This window comes from Miscanthus floridulus, chromosome 13 (assembly GCF_019320115.1).
Source record: "Miscanthus floridulus cultivar M001 chromosome 13, ASM1932011v1, whole genome shotgun sequence".
NCBI classification, from domain to species: Eukaryota; Viridiplantae; Streptophyta; class Magnoliopsida; order Poales; family Poaceae; genus Miscanthus; species Miscanthus floridulus.
The window spans coordinates 85,895,674-85,917,415 of NC_089592.1; the positions used below are offsets into that span (position 1 = coordinate 85,895,674).

At 57.1% G+C, this 21,742-nt stretch overlaps 1 protein-coding gene across 1 annotated transcript; it reads left to right on the forward strand.

Moving 5' to 3' along the window:
- Positions 1 to 14,321: 14,321 nt before the first annotated feature.
- LOC136501864 (uncharacterized) lies at positions 14,322 to 15,725 on the forward strand (the record flags this gene model as incomplete). Its single annotated transcript, XM_066497390.1, has 2 exons — positions 14,322 to 15,043; positions 15,230 to 15,725. Coding segments are annotated over exons 1-2 (1,218 nt in total), but the record flags the coding sequence as incomplete, so codon positions are not given.
- Positions 15,726 to 21,742: the final 6,017 nt, after the last annotated feature.

The window sequence follows — 21,742 nt, forward strand, 5'->3', positions numbered from 1 at the left end:
GCGGCGCGTCGGACCCCCGGCTTGGGCCAGGTTGCAGGTGAATGGCTATCTTTGTACCATACTAAAGTGCATCCTTTTACTCTGGGGATGGGATCATTCCTTCACTGAGTACATCAAGTACGAAATTGGACGGGAGTCATGGGAGCAGCTTATCTTTCCCTGGTCCAACGAGATGTTGTGTATCATGCTCATCAATTTCTTGTCATGGACAGCAATAGTGGCTGCAACCGTATCCCTCGCCATTAGCTCAGCTGGTCTGGCACCCTATGATCTGGCCATTGTCATTACCTTGCTCGGGGGAAGTCTAATTGCATGCTGCGTCGTGAAGTGCCTTGCCAACCATGCGAAGGCACTGCTGGAAACTAAGGCTTTCGCACCAAGGGCCATGGTCCTGAGGGATGGGATATGGAAAGACGATCATGCGGCCAATCTTGTCCCTGGGGATATCATATTTCTCAAGTGTGGTGACATTGTGCCAGCCAATGCTCTTGTTCTCAATTTCGCAAGGATTGGGACCAAAACCACCCGTGGTGAAAGGTTTGTCGACTACGTGAATGGCTCCTGTATATACTACGGCTGGTCTGTGTTCTGTGGGGAAGGGACTGCTGTTGTTACCACAACAGGTAATGGCATTCCCAAGAGCACTCTGGAGCTTTATCCAAAACGTTTCTCTCGTCCTGGGCAGCTTAGGAAGGGTGTCATGGTTGCTGTTTCCTCCTGCTTTTGCTTGGTACTTGTTGGCATCATTGCTGAGGCACTTGTCAAATTCTTTTTCCTGCGAAACATCGGCATGGTGGGCAGTAGCCACTCTAAAGTAATCTTCTGCTCCCTCGCCTGTACATGCGGCAGGGCCAGACGCTGAAAGGGCTCCCCTACTGATGCACTGTAGCCGCGGCAGAGGCAGACGCCGAAAGGCTCCCCTGCCGCACTGTAGCCACAGCAAAGACAGATGCCAAAGTCAACCATGTTGTTACATCCAGTCACTGTAGCAGTATGATAGCCTGGTATGTCTGTGTACTAGGATTAGATGGGTAGAGTTGTATATATAGCTTCTCACTGCAACTCAGTAAAGTTGAGTGAGTTCAGTTTTGTCATCTTCTCTGCAGAGCTCCAGGCAATGCTGGTGCTTGTGCTGTGTGTGCGCGCGCTTTGTTCTCCCTCTCTTCTTCTACCTCCAGCCGTAGTGTGTGTAGTCGGCAACGACGATGAGCGGACGGCTCGCCCGTGTCGGAAATCTCGGGACCAACAAGTGGTACCGGATCCGTACAAGCGACGTCGCCGGACTAACCGCTGGCGATGATAGACGGTTTGGAGATGGGCGACAGCAGCGGCGCTGCTGTGGCTGCCCAGCCACCACAGGAGGTCCTCGTGCGCATGGTGCGGGAAGTTAGAGGCACCAGTTGGCCGATGCTGACTCGCACCAACTATGGCGAGTGGGCGGTGACCATGAAGGTCAAGCTCAGAGCCCGACGGCTCTGGAATGCCATTGACAAGGGCACCGACAACGAAGAAGACGATATGTCAGCATTGGAGGCTATCCTCACTGCTGTGCCAGCAGAGTATAGGGAGACGTTGGGAGCGAAGAACTCTGCTAAGAAGGCGTGGGGGCATTGCAGCGATGCGCGTCGGCTCTGACAACGCAAAGAAGGCGATGACCCAGCTGCTGAAGCAGAAGTATGCCACCCTCAAGTTCAAGGATGGTGAGTCGGTGGAGGACTTCTCCCTCCGCCTGCAGTCACACATCAGCAAGCTAAGAAGCCACGACATCACCATCGACGAAGAAGAGGCGGTCTCCAAGTACCTCCACTCCGTGTCAATGAAGTACATCCAGATCGCTCTCTTCATAGAGACGATGAAGGACTTGTCCACCCTCACCATTGAGGATGTGATAGGCCGTCTGCGGGTGGTAGACAAGTGCATAGAGCAGGCTACAACAACGATGGACAGCGGCAGGCTGCTACTGACATAGGAGGAGTGGGCTGCCCGGAAGAAGTCTGGGGAAGCCTCTTTCAGCCGTAGTGGCGATGGCAAACGCCGTAGCAAGGCTTCTTCAGAGAAGAAGAAGAAGAAGGTCGCCCCCAATGTCTGCCGACGCTACGGGAAGGCAGGTCATTAGACAAAGGTGCCCAAATCGCAAGCAGGAGAAGAAGGCTAAGGCTCATTTAGCATAGGCTAATGAGGATGCTGAGGCCACTCTCCTAATGGCGACGTTCTGTGCACTGCACGACATTGAGGCCAAGAAGAATGGAGAGGTGATGGCGGTGGAAGGGCACGACAAAGCTCTGAAGGCTGTCAACCTCGACGAATCGCACGCTCAAGTCCACCTCGAACGTGTGGGCGACGAATAGGAGCAGCGGTGGTACCTGGACTCCAGCGCCAGCAACCACATGACGGGCTCTAAGGAAGCCTTTTCCGAGCTCGACGGTAACGTGACTGGCACGGTAAAGTTTAGTGATGGCTCAAGGGCGGCGATCCGAGGGCGTGGCACCATCATCTTCAGGTGCCAAAATGGTGAGCACCACGCGCTGACGGATGTGTACTACATCTCACAGCTACGTTCAAGCATCGTCAGCATCGGACAGCTGGACGAGCGCGGATGCGAGGTACTGATCGAGAGCAGGATCCTGAAGATTCATGATCGGGAGCGACGTCTTCTCGCGAAGATAAAATGATCACGTAATCGATTGTACCTGCTCGACTTAAAGGTGGAGCATCTGGTGTGCCTGGCAGCATGGCACATCGAGGAGCCGTGGCTGTGGCATGCTCGGTTTGGCCATCTCAGCTTCGACGTGCTCGGTCGACTGGAGAAGATGGTCCGAGGGCTGCCCCACATCAAGCACGGAGGCGAGCTATGTGACAGCTGCCTAGCCGGGAAGCAGAGGAGGTTGCCGTTCCCAAAGACGACGGACGCTCTCGAGCTCGTCCACGACGATCTCTATGGGCCAATCACTCCAGCCACAAACGGTGGTCGGTGGTACTTCCTCCTGCTCGTGGATGATTACAGTCGCTATATGTGGCTGCAACTCCTGACGAGCAAGGATGAGGTGGCGGAGGTGATCACACTACTGTAAACAGAGACTTTGCCGAGTGTCAAAAATCGGGCACTCGGCAAAGAATTGCACTCGACAAAGATTTCTTTGCCGAGTGCCAGGCACTCGGCAAAAAATGCACTCGGCAAAGGACTTCTTCACCGAGTGTCAGACTCTCGGCAAAAGAGCAGCACTCGGCATAGGCTGACCCGCGTAACGGTGTTCGGCCATGTCCTTCTTTGCCGAGTGCCTGCTGTTAGGCACTCGGCAAAGATTTATTTATTTTTTAAAAAAAATCTTTGTCGAGTGTCCCAGATCTGGCACTCGACAATTTTTTTTAATACTTTGTCGAGTGCCACTGGCACGGCACTCGGTAAAGATTTTTTTTAAATGTCTTTTTTTTGGAAAAAATACTTTGCCGAGTGCCCCTGGCCCGGCACTCGGTAAAGATTTAAAATTTTTTTAAAAAAATGTCTTTGCCGGGTGCCCTGTGAGGGCACTCGGCAAAGACGAATTTTTTTTAAAAAAAATCCAAACCCTCTTTGCCGAGTGCTTTATCCGTGACACTCGGCAAAGACCCCCTTTGTCGAGTGCCATGCCCCGGCACTCGACAAAGTTTTTTTTTGTTTTTAGCCTCCAAAATTTTTGTGCAGCCCTTTAAAAGCACTATGAAAAAATTCAAGTAAATGAAATAAAGTAACTAAATATATCAAAAAGCCATAAAAATCTCTAAATTCTAACTATGAGTTCCTGGTGCTTTTAAAGGGTTGCACAAAAAATTTGGAGGCCAAAAACAAAAAAAACTTTGCCGAGTGCCGGGGCATGGCACTCGGCAAAGGGGGTCTTTGCCGAGTGCCACGGATAAGGCACTCGGCAAAGAGGGTTTGGATTTTTTTTAAAAAATTTCCAAAAAAAAATTAAATCTTTGTCGAGTGCCGGGCCAGGGGCACTCAGCAGAGTATTTTTTTTTCCAAAAAAAAGACATTTTTTTAAAAAAAATCTTTGCCGAGTGCCGTTCCAGGGGCACTCGGCAAAGTATTAAAAAAAATTTGCCAACTGCCAGATCTGGGACACTCAGCAAAGAATTTTTTTTAAAAAAAAATAAATCTTTGCCGAGTGCCTCCCTGATCCGGCACTCGGCAACGAGCCGTTCTGGACTTAAGCGAATTCGGCCGACCGGCAAGTCAGACAGACAGCTAGCCCCCGCGCCCACGCCCGCGCCGCCCCCGCCCCCGCGCCGCACGCCGCGCCCACGCCGTCAGCGCCCGCGCGCTGCCCGCGCGCCCGCGCTGCTCACGTCACCCGGCCGCCAGCACCGCCCGCGCCCTGCCCCCGGCCGCGCCCGTGCCCGACCCCGTTCCCGACTCCGACGACCCCGACTCCGACCCCGACGCCGCCCGCCCCTACCCCCGGCGCCCGTCAAGTATGCCTTCTCTCTTTTTGTTGTCATGGTAGTGATAGTTGTAGTAGTATTAGTTGTACTAGTAGTGCTAGTGGTAGTAGTAGTATTAGAAGTAGTGGTAGTACTAGTACAACTAGTGGTAGTAGTAGTAGTAGAATTAGTGGTAGTAGTAGTAGAAGTAGTGGTAGTAGTTGTAGCAATAGTGGTGGTAGTAGTAGTAGAACTAGTGGTAGTGGTAGTAGTAGTAGCAATAGTGGAAGTAGTAGTAGAAGTAGTGGTACTACTTGGATATATTCTTCTGCATGGATTGATATCCAAATTACATGGCTTCTCTTGAGACATATGTGCTTGTCGGCCATCGTGCCGCTGTTTTTTGCAGGTTTTGGAAACCTCACCGTGCAGGAGAGGTTCTGCCAAATTTTTTTTAAATGACAATATTTTGTTCCATTTTTGTAGAAAAGAGCCCATCGGAGCCAAGTCGGAGTTCCCGTCGTCGTGCCGGTCTGCCTACACCGTGCCGCCTTGCCACTGAACCGACCCACCATGGCCCTGCTAGCCTGACTCCGCCGCCACCCTAGGTATAACCCCTCTTTCCGTATCATGGTCGTAGATCGCGTAACCTAGTTAGGCTTCTCCCGTTCGAAAGAGATACGGTTGGAGGTATGCAGATCTTTGCATATCTATGATCGTATCTGTTTCGGATTGTCCATGTTTTTTGGACAGCCCGCGGATGCATAGATGGGTTAGTTTCCATGGTCTGCTCCGGTCCGAGACAGAGTTTCGGCTTCACCTCCCTGTTGTTCTCCGGATACGCACTCTTCTTTGGCAATACGTGTATCTAGAGAACAACGGGGAGGTGCTACCAAAATTCTATCTCGGATAGGAGTAGAGTATGGAAATTAACCTCATCTACGTATCCACGGGTGGGATTAGGACTTATCCTCACCTATTAGATAGTAGGAACACCATGTAGATGCAATTTATGGTTACATTACTCGCTGATACATATATTAGAGGATGGATGACCGTCAGTGGATGTACACGGGCTGGAGAAGTCAGAGTGATTACACCATGGAATGGATGAACAAGACCGACGCTTTCTTGAACAGTGCATTTGGCAAGGCTGCTAAAGGACATTGCCTAGTTTTGTGTCCCTGCAGCAAATGTGGAAACATGAGGAGGGTAAACAAGGTGGAAATGGGTAAACATCTGGTGAAGAATGGATTTACGCCGAACTACACCCGGTGGGTCCACCATGGTGAAGCCCATCGTATGAGAGAGGAGGTGGTGAGACCACAGGTGGAGGCTTTTGATGCTGATGCCAGGGTACCAGACATGTTAGATGACTTTCACCAAGGACAGTTCGATGAGGGACATGAGAAGGAGATGGAGGCAGCCGCACAGGCGTTCTACGACATGATGGACTCGACACAGAAACCCCTTCATGATCGGTCAACGGTGTCTCAACTGGATGCCATTGGATGCTTAATGGGGTTGAAGTCCGAGTTAAACTTGAGTCGACCTGGCTTCGATAAGATGTTGGCCATGATTGGCACCCTGCTTCCGGAGGGCCACATTTTGCCAAAGAGCATGTACGAGTCACAGAAACTCCTTCGAGCACTTAAGATGTCGTATGAGCAGATACATGCTTGTCCGAAAAGGTGCATCCTATTTAGGAAAGAACACGAGCATGTAAAGTTATGTCCAAAGTGTAAATCCTCCAGGTACCTGGAGGTAGACTCTGATGATGGCCAGAAGAGGCAACTTACGATCCCCATAAAAATCCTACGGTACCTTCTGTTCCTACCGAGGATCCAACGACTATACATGACCGAGGAATCCACGAAATAGATAACATGGCATAAAAATGGCAAACGGTACAATCCTGATAAGATGGTACACCCATCCGATGGTGAAGCTTGGATCCGCTTTAATGACAAACATCGTGACAAAGCAGATGAGGCTCGTAATGTACGTGTTGCACTGGCAACAGATGGGTTCAATCCTTATGGAATGATGGCTGCCCCATACACATGTTGGCCCGTCTTCATTATCCCCCTTAATCTCCCCCCGGTGTCTCCTTTCAACGACATAACGTATTCTTGTCGTTGATAATTCCTGGACACCTAGGGAGTAATATAGGTGTGTTTATGGAGCCCGTGTTTGATGAATTGGTCTGTGCTTGGGACGAAGGGGTATGGACATACAATTGAGCTATAAAGACAACCTTCAAAATGCACGTTTGGTACCACTACTCCCTGCATGACTTCCTGGCTTATGGGATATTCTACGCCTGGTGTGTTCATAGGAAGTTCCCTTGCCCAATATGTAAGGAAGGTGTGAGGTTCATTTGGTTGCAGAAGGGTGGCAAGTATTTGTCGTTCGATAGACATCGTCAATTCCTACCTCTTGACCATCCATTCAGACAAGACATCAAGAACTTTATGAAATGTGTCAAAGTGATATCTGATGCACCCTGGATGATGACTGGTGCCGAGGTTCATGCTTAGATAGATGCTCTGGTGCCTAATGAAGAAGGTGGTTTTGTGGGATATGGTGAGCAACATATGTGGACTCATATCTCAAGCATGACGAGGCTCCCCTATTTCGATGACCTTCTCTTGCCACATAACATTGATGTAATGCACACTGAAAAGAATGTCGCCGAGGCACTTTGGGCAACACTCATGGACACTGAAAAGTCTAAGGACAACCCTAAGGCTAGAGTGGACCTGGCAACAATGTGCGATAGACCAAATCAAGAGATGCAGCCTCCTAGTTGTGGTGAGACTTGGAGAAGGCCTAAGGCCGATTTTGTCTTGAAAAAGGACCAAAGGAGGGAAGTACTTGAATGGATCAAGACACTAATGTTCCCTGATGGGTATGCAGCGAATCTAAAGAGGGGAGTGAACTTAGGCACTCTGCGAGTAAATGGGATGAAGAGTCATGACTACCACATATGGATTGAGCGGCTTCTTCCGGCGATGGTTCGAGGCTATGTCTTAGAGCATGTCTGGCAAGTGCTGGCAGAGTTGAGCTACTTATTCCACCAGCATTGTGCCAAGGAGCTCTCTCGGACCGTCATTGATGACTTGGAAAAAGCGGCACCCGTGTTGCTTTGTAAGTTGGAGAAGATCTTTCCACTCGGCTTCTTCTTACCGATGCAGCATTTGATTGTGCACCTCCCATATGAGGCACGGATGGGGGGGCCATGCAGAACCATTGGTGCTATCCAATCGAGAGATGTCTGAAGACTCTTCACAAAAAATGTAGAAATAAAGCCAAAATTGAGGCTTCCAATGCAGAGGCATACATTCTAGAGGAGGTGTCGAACTTCATAGAGAAATACTACACTGAGAAACTTCCTAGCATTTATAATCCACCCCCTCGTTACAATGCTGATAAAAATGAATCGAACCTCAGCCTTTTCCAAGGGCAACTCGGAAGCGCAAGTGCATCGACCACTAAGCAATTGAAAAATGAAGAGTGGCGTAGTATCATGCTATATGTGTTGACCAACCTTGTCGAGGTGCAGCCGTTCATTGGGTAAGTTCTGAACGAACTTGTTTCATTTTGCCGTATGGCCTTGTTTCTTCGTCCAACCCCCTTGTTTCTCGTTGGTACAGGGAATTTCTTCGTCAATCCTGGCATGGATCAAGGCAACCTACCCCGCAAGAAAATGATACCCTTCTTTCACGGGGTGCGGGACCAGGGAGCCCCGATTTCATTTGTTGGTTCAAACAGAAAGCCCAAACTGATGCGTCTATAAGTGATGAGCTAAGACAGGTTGCAAACGGCTATGCTGTTAGGGTTAAGTCATTTACCGGTTATGACGTGAATGGATATCATTTTCACACAGTAAGCTACGAGCAGAGTCGGCCCAATCGAAAAACCACAAACAGCGGAGTTGTTACGCCCGACATTGATGGACTCGACTATTATAGAAGAATTGAAGAAATCTATGAACTATCATTCTATGGTTCCAAACCTCTTACTCCTGTCATATTCAAATGCCACTGGTTTCATCCTGGAGTAACGAGACGGACCCCTAAGCTTAGGCTAGTCGAAATTCAATAGGATTCTGTCTATCTAGGAAAAGATGTCTACATTGTGGCTCAACAGGCCGTCCAGGTTTATTATACGTCATACGCGTGCAAAGACGCCGAGCATCTTAAAGGTTGGTCTATTGTACACAAGGTATCATCACACGGTAAACTACCTGTCCCAAATGATGAAGATTACAACTTCAACCCAAACACATATGATGGAGAGTTCTATCAAGAAGAGGGACTACAAGGGAGGTTTGACATAGACTTAACCAAAGAGATAGGAATGGAAGTAGACAATGAAAGGGATGATGACAAGGACGCTAGAGACGAGGTGCGAAATCTGAAGGACATACAAATGCTTGAGCGATTACGTTTAGGCAATGACAATGAAGACAACATTCCTCCTTCGGGCCTCGGCACAGCAGGCCTCAGCACAGAGGGTCTCGGCCTCAGCGCGATAGGCCTCGACACAGCCTACTGCAGCAGCCACCAGGCCTCGGCATTGCACCAAGTCAACAAAAGTACAAGAGCGCAGCATGTCGTCAGCCTGAAGACCATACCGACTAGACATCGACTGGAACTCCCACGACGCCATACTGCTTCAGGGAGCGGGATACGTCAGCAAATAGTAGTAGCTAGTAGCCTTCTCATGTACCTCTCGCTTCCTCCTTGTAACTATAAAAGGAGGTAGCCAGGGCCATTTCAGGGAGAGCAGGAGGAAAAACACACCGATAGAATCACGCACTTCCACGCTGCTTGGAAGCAACGCCCCAAGCAGTTCGCACCACCCTCGCCGAGACCTGGGGCTAGCCCCCTCTCTCACTCAGCTTGTAACCCCCTACCACGAGCACTCCGGTGCAAGGAATACAAGATCGATCTCTCAGACTGGACGTAGGGCCTCGACTGCCCGAACCAGTATAAACCTTGTGTCTCTTTGCATCACCATCCGGGATTAGGGACGCGCAGTACAAATTCACTCGTTGGTTGAGGGACCCCCGGTTCCAAAACACCGACAGTTGGCGCGCCAGGTAGGGGGCTCTGCGTGTCAGCTTCGTCATCCTAGCAAGTTCCGGATGGCAGACCACATACGACCATTGCGCCTCGGCACCATAGTTTGGTTCGGAAGCCTAGAGTTCATGTCTCTAGGGCATGAGTACGACATGGTGCTCCTCACTCCTCGAACCCCACCGTCCGACGACGAAGTCGCGCCCCGGCAGCCCAGGCGTAGGCGGCGTCCGGGCGGCCGCTCTCGCCACGCTCGCCGGGCACGGCGCGAGCAAGGCCACCCCGACGCTACGCGAGCCCGGGGCAGCACAACACTCCCCGCCGATATCCTGCGACCAGCTGTTGGTACGGGGTCCCTGACTGGGGACCTGTCTGACCTGAGCCTGGACAAAGGAAAATCGCCGGGGGCTCACGACGATGCCCAGTCATCTAACCCCGCTCCGCCACTCCCTGAAGAACCGACCCCGGCGGGGCAGAATCTGGAGACGGCCCCGTTCCCATACCCCTTTGGGTTGAGAAATGCCGCCACCTCCTACGCCTACGCTTACGCTGCCGCTCACGAGCACCCCTCGGAACGCCGCCAGCGCTTCGCTCTCGACCTGAGCACCCACTCCGACCCCTCGGACGAGGACGAGGCGTGGCCCGGGGTGGATTTCTCCGAACTCCACGACCCTGGGGCTTTACGCCAATTCTTGGCCGCAAGCGACTACTGCCTCGGCTATTCCGACTCCGACGACGAAGGGACTTACGATCCATCCCGTGAGTGCTTCCACGTCGGGCTCGGGATGCCAACGGTGGGCGAAGAGGAAGAGGGGACAGGCACTCGTTCCCCCCCCGGGGCGGGGACGGGTGGTGCCACGCCTCCGCGTCTCGTAGCCCCGGTAGCACGGAACGAGAATCTCGTCCACGGGGGGCATCGTCGCCCAGACCTGGAGCAGCTCCGCGAGCTTCAGGCCAAGGTCGAGCAGGACCGACTCCTTCTGCAACAGCTCCGGGACACTCTCGAGCAGGAGCAGCGAGGGCGCGGTGAGGGCGGAGGAGCCCGAGGGCGGGCCCGCGACGTTCATCACCGCATCAACGACAACGAGGGCGGAGAGCCACCCCCAATCTTTAACCGCGCTAGCCAGAATGTCGCAGCTGCTGCGATGCTGATCCGAGCGATGCCCGAGCCCTCCACCACTGAAGGGCGACGGGTCCGCGGAGAGCTCCGCGACCTCCTCGAGACCGCAGCAGTGCAGCAGGCCGAAAGTTCCGCCTCCCGCCGGCGCGGAGGCACTTCGGAGCAACCCACGGCACGACCTCGCCAAGGCCAGGATGCCTCGATCCGTCCCGAGCCCGCTCGCGCGCCGACGGTCAACAGGGCCCCCTCGGTGCGCGACCGGCCTGGACACCAACGCGAGGTACAAGGCGACCACGAGGTAGTTGGCAGGCGACGGCGCCACGACGACGGAGCCGCCCGAGGCTACCACCCGCACCGAGGCGGTCGCTACGACAGTGGTGAGGACCGCAGCCCCTCCCCTGAGCCGCCAGGACCTCGGGTCTTCAGCAGGGCCATCCGCGTTGCTCCTTTTCCCGCCCGGTTCCGACAGCCGGCCAACCTCACCAAGTATAGCGGCGAGACGAACCCTGAGCTATGGCTAGCCGACTATCGCCTGGCTTGTCAGCTGGGTGGCGCGGACGATGATCTGCTCATCATCCGCAATCTCCCTTTACTCTTGACGGACTCGGCGCGCGCCTGGCTTGAGCATCTCCCCCCCTCGCAAATCCACGACTGGCGCGACTTGGTTAGGATCTTCGTCGGGAACTTCCAGGGCACTTACGTGCGCCCTGGGAATTCCTGGGATCTCAAGAACTGCCGCCAGAAGCCGGACGAGTCTCTCCGAGACTTCATCCGGCGCTTCTCCAAACAGTGCACCGAGCTACCCAGCGTCGGTGACTCGGAGATCGTCCAGGCTTTTCTCTCCGGCACCACTTGTCGGGACTTGGTCCGAGAGTTAGGTCCCAACGTCCCGCGCTCTGCCGCCGCGCTCCTCGACATCGCCACCAACTTCGCCTCGGGCGAAGAGGCGGTGGGGGCCATCTTCCCCAACAACGACGCCAAGGGGAAGCAGAAGGACGAGGCCCCCGAGGCCTCGCCCACCCGCGTCCCTAAGAGAAAGAAGAAGGGCCGCCCGGGGAAGCAGGAAGTCCTCGAGGCCGTTCACGTCGCCACAACAGATCGCAGGAATCCCCGAGGCCCCCGCGGCCCCGGGCTATTTGACGACATGCTAAAGAAGCCCTGTCCTTACCATCAAGGCCCGGTGAAGCATGCCCTCGAGGAATGCACCATGCTCCGGCGTTACTACGCCAGGCTCGGGCTCCCCGACGACGATGAGGCCAGGAAAAGGGGCGCCGGCGAAAGGGACGGTGATAAAGATGATGGGTTTCCCGAGGTACGCAACGCTTTCATGATCTTTGGCGGACCCTCGGCATGCCTCACGGCGCGCCAGCGAAAGAGGGAACGCCGGGAGGTCTTCTCGGTCAGGGTAGCTACCCCCCGGTACCTCGATTGGTCTCGGGAAGCAATCACCTTTGACCGGGATGACCACCCTGATTACGTTCCAAACCCCGGGCAGTACCCACTGGTCGTCGACCCGATCATCGGCAACACCCGGCTCACCAAAGTACTCATGGACGGAGGCAGCGGCCTCAACATCCTCTACGTTAACACTCTGGAGCTCCTGGAGCTCGACCGATCACGGCTCCGAGGCGGTTCCGCGCCCTTCCACGGCGTCGTGCCAGGAAAGCGCACACGACCCCTCGGACGCATCGACTTACCCGTCTGTTTCGGCACTCCCTCCAACTACCGCAAGGAGGTCCTCACCTTCGAAGTGGTGGAATTCAAGGGGGCTTACCACGCCATCTTGGGGCGCCCGTGCTACGCCAAGTTCATGGCGATCCCCAACTACACCTACCTCAAGCTCAAGATGCCAGGCCCCAACGGCGTCATCACCGTCGAGTCCACGTACGAACATGCATACGACTGCGATGTCGAGTGCATCGAGTACGCCGAGGCCATCGTGGAGGCCGAGACCCTCATCGCCGATCTCGTCCAGCTTGGTGGCGAGGTTCCCGACGTCAAGCGGCACGCCGGGGCCTTCGAGCCCGCGGAGGCCGTCAAGTCCGTCCCAGTCAATCCCACCGTCCCCGACGGCCGAGGACTGAAGATCAGCGCCACCCTCGACAGCAAATAGGAGGCCGTGCTCGTCGACTTTCTCCGTGCGAACGTCGATATGTTCGCATGGAGTCCCTCGGACATGCCAGGCATACCAAGGGAGGTCGCCGAGCACGCCTTAGATATCCGGCCAGGCTCCAGGCCGGCAAAGCAGCGCCTGCGCCGGTTTGACGAGGAGAAGCGCAGGGCCATCGGCGAAGAAGTACAGAAGCTCGTGGCAGCCGGGGTCATCAAGGAAGTATCCCATCCAGAGTGGTTGGCTAACCCTGTACTAGTCAGGAAGAAAAATGGCAAGTGGAGGATGATGCGAAACCCTCTCATTCCTTGATGCATATTCCGGTTACCACCAAATCAAGATGAAAGAGTCCGACCAGCTCGCGACTTCTTTCATCACTCCATTCGGCATGTACTGCTACGTAACCATGCCGTTTGGCCTCAGAAACGCAGGGGCCACTTACCAACGGTGCATGATCCAAGTCTTTGGCGAACATATCGGACGAACCGTTGAGGCCTATGTGGATGACATCGTAGTCAAGTCCAGGAAGGCCGGCGATCTCGTCGGCGACCTGGAGGTTGCCTTCACATGTCTCAGAAAGAAGGACATCAAGCTCAACCCCGAGAAGTGTGTCTTCGGGGTCCCCCGAGGCATGCTCTTAGGATTCATAGTCTCGGAACGAGGGATCGAGGCCAACCCGGAGAAGGTCTCGGCCGTGACCAACATGAGCCCGATCCGAGACCTAAAAGGCGTGCAGAGGGTCATGGGATGCCTTGCGGCCCTGAGCCGCTTCATCTCCCGCCTCGGCGAAAAAGGCCTGCCCCTGTACCGCCTTTTGAGAAAGGCCGAGCGCTTTTCTTGGACCGCCGAGGCCGAGGAAGCCCTCGCCAGGCTCAAAGCACTGCTCACCAACCCCCCCGTCCTGGTTCCGCCCACCGAGGGCGAACACCTCTTACTCTACGTCGCCGCGACAACCCAAGTGGTCAGCGCGGCCGTAGTCGTCGAGAGGCAGGAGAAGGGACACGCTCTGCTCATCCAGCGACCTGTCTACTTCGTCAGCGAAGTACTCTCCGAGACTAAGACACGTTACCCGCACATCCAGAAGTTAGTTTACGCCATAGTCTTGGCTCGACGCAAGCTGCGTCACTACTTCGAGTCCCACCCGGTGACTGTGGTGTCGTCTTTTCCTCTGGGAGAGATAATCCAAAACCGGGAGGCCTCGGGTAGAATAGCCAAATGGGCTGTCGAACTCATGGGGGAGACCTTGTCTTTCGCGCCTCGGAAAGCGATCAAATCACAGGTCCTGGCCGACTTTGTAGCCGAGTGGACCGACACACAGCTGCCACCCGTTCAAATCCAATCAGAATGCTGGACCATGTACTTCGACGGGTCTCTGATGAAGACTGGGGCCGGCGCGGGCCTGCTCCTGGTCTCGCCCCTCGGAATACACATGCGCTACATGATCCGGCTTCACTTCGCCGCCTCCAACAATGTCGCCGAATACGAGGCCCTCGTCAACGGCCTGCAAATCGCCATCGAACTTGGAGTACGACGTCTCGACGTACGGGGTGATTCGCAGCTCGTCGTCGATCAGGTGATGAAAGAGTCGAGCTGCCACGACCCCAAAATGAAGGCGTACTGCGCGATGGTACGTCGTCTGGAGAACAAGTTCGACGGTCTCGAACTCAACCACGTTGCACGAAGGTTCAACGAGGCCACAGACGAACTGGCAAAGATGGCATCGGCACGGACCCCGGCCCCTCCGAACGTCTTCGCCAGAGACCTCCACAAGCCGTCCGTCGGCTACGCCTCGGCGACGGAAGAGGACCCATCGGCCGAGCCCACCGCAGGGCTCGAGGCCCCCTCTGCCGCCGAGACCCCGCCGGCCGAGCCCGAGGCGATGGCGATTAACGAAGAGCCTCCCAAGACCGACCAAGGAACGGACTGGCGAGTCCCTCTCCTTGATCGCCTCGTCCGAGGAGAGCTTCCTCCTGACAGAACCGAAGCCCGACGGCTTGCGCGACGCGCCAAGACTTACGTCCTCTGCGACGGCGAGTTATACAGGCGCAGCCCGTCTGGTATTCTCCAACGATGCATCACCACCGAGGCTGGCCAATCCTTACTTCAGGACTTACACGCGGGAGTCTGCGGGCACCACGCGGCGCCTCGGACGCTCGTAGGTAACGCCTTCCGCCAAGGTTTCTATTGGCCAACAGCAGTGGCCGACGCCACAAAGCTAGTACGCACCTGCGAGGGATGCCAGTACTATGCTCGACAGACGCACCTCCCGGCCCAAGCCCTCCAAACCATCCCCATCACATGGCCATTCGCTGTATGGGGACTGGACATGGTTGGGCCTCTGCAGAAGGCACCCGGGGGCTATACCCATCTGCTGGTAGCTATCGACAAATTCTCTAAATGGATCGAGGCTCGTCCGATCACTCAGATCAAGTCCGAGCAAGCGGTGCTGTTCTTTACGGATATCATCCACAGGTTCGGGGTTCCTAACACCATCATCACTGACAATGGGACACAATTCACCGGTCGCAAGTTCCTAACATTCTGCGACAACCACCACATCCGGGTGGCCTGGGCGGCCGTAGGGCACCCAAGGACGAATGGCCAAGTAGAGCGTGCCAACGGCATGATCCTACAAGGCCTTAAGCCAAGAATATTCAACCAGTTGAAAAAGTTTGGCAAGAAATGGCTTGCCGAACTCCCGTCAGTCATCTGGAGCCTAAGAAATACCCCGAGCCGAGCCACGGGATTCACACCGTTCTTCCTGGTCTATGGAGCCGAGGCCATCCTCCCCACTGACTTAGAATACGGCTCCCCGAGGCTACAGGCGTACAACGAGCAAAGCAACCGCACTGCCCGCGAAGACGCCCTCGACCAACTGGAGGAAGCCCGCGACGTCGCGCTACTACACTCAGCCAGGTATCAGCAAGCCCTACGACGCTACCAAGCCCGGCGCGTCCAAAGCCGGGACCTGAAGGTGGGCGACCTAGTGCTGAGACTGAGGCAGAGCAACAAGGGCCGCCACAAGCTGACCCCACCCTGGGAGGGGCCGTACATCGTCGCTCAAGTACTGAAGCCCGGGACCTACAAGTTAGCCAACGAGAAGGGCGAAATCTTCACCAACGCTTGGAACATAGAACAGCTACGTCGTTTCTACCCTTAAATTTCCAAACGTTGTTTACATTGTTTCTCGAAATAAATAAAGAAGCGTTCTTTAATTGTTATAATCTTTCGAGGAACCCCCTTATAGACAAATCGGCTGTATAGGACCCAAGGACCGAAAGATCGTCTCTAGGGCGAAAAGGCCGGCCGAGTCGTGAGAACGGCCTATGCCTCTGGGCTACGGCAGCTCCCTCACCACCGTTTCGCCCAAAGGACAGCTTAGGTTCCGAGGAAGTTCTTTGCAGAGAGGTTGTCTATCGATAGGGGCTCGACGTCACTATAACGCGTTAAGGGAGACTCGGCTCTGCCTCTGCAAAGTCGAGCCTCCCTCGGGGGCTAAAAAGGGGGAACCTCCCTAAAAAGAGGGAACCCCCCTAAGTCCCGGACACCATTTCTCAACCGTTTTTCCGAAAATTTCCACGCCAAACTCTCTCGCGCTCCGACGGGACCTTCGCAAGAAACCCAAAGACCAAAAGCCTGTCTGGAGGCCAAAGGGCCGGCCGGGTCGTGAGAACGGCCTACGCCTCTAGGCTACGGCAGCTCCCTCGCCACCCTTCGCCGAAGGACGGCTTAGGTTCCGAGGGATTCCTTCGCGATCGAGACAGAGGGCACGAACTTAGAAATAGAATGGAAAACGGTTAAGAAGCACACATACGCAAATACTTTAAAGGGCCTCGACGGCCACAAAAAACGTCACGATTCGGCGACTAATTCAATCCAATTACATGGCCCCTTTTGGCCCAGGTCAAAGCTCAAGAATCGGCGGCTGGTGCGGGAGGGACCACCTCTTCTTCGAACAGCTTGGCCAACGCGGTGCCAGGTGCCTCGGCCGCCTCCAACAGCCTCACGACCTCTGCATCAGCCTCCTCGTCACCTTCTGGCAACACGTAGCCGTCGCTGACAGCCTCGAGGTTGATGGCGTAGTGCGAGGAGACGACGGCCAGGGCGCGCTTGACACCCGTGTGCAACGCCCCCCGGAGTCTCTCGCGGACGTGGCCGCTCAACGCGATGAGGCGGCTCCCAAGGGAGCTAGCTGATTGGACCTCCTCGACGTCCAGAGCCTCGCAGGCAGACCGGACAGCGCTGCGCAGCGCCTCGTGCTCCCGGACCTCGACATCCAGCGCTGCTTGCGCCGCAACGGAGGCCTCAGCCGCCTGGGAGGCCTCTTTCTCCAGATCTACGTCGCAGCAAGGGGCCAGGAGTCAAGCGCGAACCAGGACAAAAAGAGCAAATGGAACGAGGAACATGGTTCAGCGGAACTTACCCTCGGCCTTGCCCTTCCAGGCTGAGACCTCGACCCGAGAGGCCTCGGCCGCCTTGGTAGCCTCTGCCAGGGCGACTTTTGTCGCCTGATGCTCGTTCTGCTCCGCACCCAGCTGCCCGGCTGTAGCCTTCGCAGAGGCCGTCGCTTCTTGGGCCCGAAGCCTGAAGAAGTCTCGCTCCTCCTCCAGTTCCTTGATCTTGGCCACCAGAGGGGCGGACTGCTCCTTAGCCATGGCCAACTCCGCCTGAATGTCGGCACAACGAAGGCGGAGGTCCTCCACTTCCGCACTCCGCGCCGACAATAGTCCCTGGGCATCGGCAAGCAAGCCCTTCTGGCGCCGGAGCTGGTCCCAGATATCCCTCTCATTTCGCAGGAACACCGATTTCCCAAGGGATCGGGTCTCGAGCTCCTAAGGAGGCAAAACAAAAAACACGTCAAAACACTGCGAGCGGGCTCGGAGAGAAAACAACGCGGCACGAGAGGGGAAAGTACTCACCCGAGTGACACCAGGCAAGTCCCTTTCCATTACAGTCATCGCTGTCTGCAACGACCGCACGGCCAATCGGCGATACTCCTCGAGGGTATCCCAACGCCCCCCCTCGGCGACGTCCTCAAGGGCGAATACAGGCTCCCCCTCGGGATCAGCCTGGTCCCGCCAGAAAACACGCGGGAAGTTCCACCCGCGGGGCTCGGGCCGTAGCGGGACAAGGGCTGAACTTCCCTCGGCGGGATCTGGGACTTGTTGCTCCACGGTACTGGCCGCCTCGACGTCCGCCGCCTCCTTCCCTCGGGAGGAATCATCAGACGAGATTGTCTGAACCAGGGGCGGCGCCGAAATTTGCCCCGTCTCCACCTCCATCGCCTCGGTCTCGACGGACCCGAGGGCTCTGGCCTCCGCCACCTCTACCTTGATGGCCTCGGCGTCCACCGCCCTGACGTCAGAGGTCTTGGGGGCTCCGGCCTCGCCCTCAGTGGCCTCGGCAATAGCAGGCGCCCCAGCCTCCTTCGCGGCCGCCTCGGCCCCCTGTTCCTGGGCAGCCTCCTCCTCCACTCGCTCCGCGGCCGCCTCGGCCCCCTGTTCCTGGGCAGCCGCCTCCTCCGAAACGGCTTCACCCGACGCCGCGCCACGTCGCGCGTCAGCCTGCGCCTCCGCTGCCTGATGGGCGGAGGAGCTAACGTTCACCTTAAGCGCCTTACGGGGCGCCAAGGGAGGGTCTCCCACCTGAAGCGTCTGGCTGCAAGAAAAGACACTCCCAAGGTCAGCATGCAACCAAGGGGCAAACAAGAAGCGGACTCCGCCAGGAAAGACGCTTACCGCGAACGGGGATGCAACCGCTTCGACACCGTCCGCCTCCTCTGCAACGGCGGCGGTGGTGGCAGCAGCGCGGCCTCGGTGTCCACCTGCGCCAGCTGGTCCCCGTCGGGCCCCGGCACCTCCTCGACCCTTCGCGGAGATAATGGGGTCGCCCCCACCGTCACCCGCTCAACCTCCACCGTCGAACCCATCGGGCCGACGGCACGCTCCTCCGACACCCGCGCCTCGGGTGTGCCGGCCTCGGCGCCGGGACGGGCCACCACTGGCCCCGGGACACCTCCTCCTCCTCCTAGGGGCGTCAGGCTCCTTGCCGGCGCCCCGGGAACCATCTCCCTGATGTCGGGGAGGTGTTCCAGGCAGGCCGTCCCCACCTCGCGCCCACCGCCGTCGCTCGAAGAATCCGACACCGACGACGAGGGAGACGGCTCCAAAGGGAGACCGTCGAGCCTCTGGCGCCGGCGGCGGGCGTCCAGCTTTTCGCGCGCGAGGATCTTCTTCGTGCGCTTCGCCTCCTGGGCATCTTTCTTCTTCTTCTCCTCCTCGGCACGCGCCCTGTTCACGGATCGCCGCCGGGCGTCCTCAGGAACGGGCGGCGGGGAGCCTCGCACGTCTCTTATCCCCTGTGAGAACGACGGAGTGAGACAATAGATCAAAAAGGCGAAGAACAAGAAGGACGCGAAAGCCTCGACAACATCCAACTTACCAGCGAGACATACCCCCGCGACGGGCGCATCGGGAACGGCGCCAAGTCTTCGAGCCTCGGCTTCCCGTCTACCGCCTCCCTCACCCGACGCAGGGTCTCGTCGTCGGTAAGGGCGACGGCGGACATCTTGATACCGGCGACCGGGTCGCTCGGCGTCATCTCGAACAGCCGCCGCCGCCGGGCCATTAGCGGCAACACCCTCCGGCGGTGAAAGGCCGCCACGACCACGGCCGCCGAAAGGCCGCAGTCACGAAGCTTCCCCAAGGCCCTCAAGAGCGGTTCCAGCCTAGGCTGGTCGACCTTGACGACGCCGTACCCCCACTTCTCCGGTTGACTCTCTACGACCCGCCCGGTATAAGGGGGAAGTCCTCCGCCGTCGTTGCGGAGGTAGAACCAGCCGTCATACCAACGACGGTTGGACGTTGACAGCTGGGCCGGGATGTAGAGGGACTGCCGGTCTTGGCGCACGTGGAGGGTGCAGCCGCCGGCCCTCTGCGCCTTCCGAGCCCCCCTCGTTCCCCCCGGCTTGGAGGTGAACGTCGCTCGGAACAAATGGAGCCACAACTCCCAGTGGGGAGCGATCCCCAGATACCCCTCGCAGACGGCGACGAAGATGGCCGCCTGCGCGATGGAGTTGGGGCTGAAATTGTGCAGCTCCACGCCATAGTAGTGCGGGAGTGCCCGCATGAAGCTATCCGCCGGCGACCCGAAGCCTCGCTCATGGAAGACGACGAAGCTCACCACGTAACCGTCGCGCGGCCTCGGCTCCGACTCGTCCCCCGGAGCAATCCACTCCGGCTCGTCGGGGTCGGTGATTGGGCGAAGAAGACCGGCCTCCACGAGCGACTGCAGCTTCTCCTCGGTGACGTCGGACCGCTCCTAGGGATCCGCCGGGAGGATGACGGGACCACCAGCCATTGCGCGGCGGAGGACGCTGCTACAGCGGTAATCTCTCTCCTTCTCTCTTTCGATCTCTCGCCCTCACACTTCTCTTCCCCGGCGCTCTATGCTCTCAGCGACGGCACGGAGGCAGCAAAGGCGAACGCGGAAAAGGTAAGGAGGGAGAGGGCGAGGCTGTTTGCGTATTTATGCAGGGACGAATCGAAACCACCGGGCGACGAAATCGGGGAAGTTTCCCCCAGCAAATCCAGCGCGGTTATCCAGATCCGGTCTTACCGCCCACTCCCTCCTCATTAATTGCGCGCGCAGTTACGTCCCGTCGACTGACGCCACGTCGCGCCCAACCGCAGCAGCAGCAGGCGCCGTTTCGCCTCCCCGAAAAAACTGCCTCAAAAGGCGCGCCTGCCGTTGCTAACCGCAGGGAGAGAGGTAACCCCCACCCGATTCCTTTCAGACAAAGGAACCAGGCACCGAGCCCGTTACGGTCCAGGGGTTCGAAGGCTGGGCCCTCAGGGGTTTCGACAGCCGCCCCAGGACAACAGAGTCAGGGGCGACTACGGGCGAGCCTATGCGAGGCCGAGGCCCAAGCAAGCGAAACGCTTGGGATGCCCTGTGTCGTGTCCGAGACCGGCAGGGAAGTCTCCGAATGGGATCCCACCGTAGGGAGGCACCGAGCCACCGAGGCCCAGCGAACGGCCTCGGCACCCACTAGAGAAACCCTCCGGTACTCTTGGAGCGCGTCTCCGGACCGCTAGCCGACCCCCAGCGAACGGGGTACGGGCCTCCACTCGGACTTACCCGATAACAGCTCACCGGAAATGCCGTCGCTCGCGCCCACCGAGGGTAGCGTGGCATCTTCCACCCCTCCTTCCGAGCGAAAAGGAAGCGCGAGGGTCGAACAAAAAGTCAGGAGAATCCCTGACGGCCCTCTTGCCCCGTGCAGAGGCTAAGGGACTCTTCCTGCGACACATTGCCGAATCCCAGCGACTTGGGCTCGCACACGAGGGGGCTCGGCAATACAAACCCTCCTTCCAAGCGAAAAGGAAGCGCGGGGGTCGTTCAAAAAGCCGGAAGAACTCCTGACGGCCCTCTTGCTCCGTGCAAAGGCTAGGGAGCTCCTTCTGCAAAAAGACGCCGAGACCCCGCGACCTAGGCTCGCACCCGAGGGGGGCTCGGCAGTCAGACCCTCACACGCGAGGGGCGAACCAAAAGCCAGGGGACCTCTGACCGCTCTCTCGCTCCGCGCGAGAGACTCGGGGGCCCTCCTGCAACTTTGCCGAGACCCAGCAGCTCAGGCTCGCACACGAGTGGGCTCGGCAAACAGCCCCCCCCGTCCGAGCGAAAAGGACGGGCGGGGGACGGGCCAAAAAGACAAGAGGACCCCTGACCGCCCTCTCGCTCCGTGCGGAGGCTCGGGGGCTCTTCCTGCACCCGAGATAAAGACAAGCGACCCAAGCCCGTTACGGTCCAGGGGTTCGAAGGCTGGGCCCCCAGGGGTTTCGACAGCCGCCCCAGGGCAAAAGAGTCAGGGACGACTACGGGCAAGCCTGTATGAGCATGCCCTGTGTCGCGTCCGAGACCGGCAGGGAAGTCTCCGAATGGGATCCCACCGTAGGGAGGCACCGAGCCACCGAGGCCCAGCGAACGGCCTCGGCACCCACTAGAGAAACCCTCCGGTACTCTTGG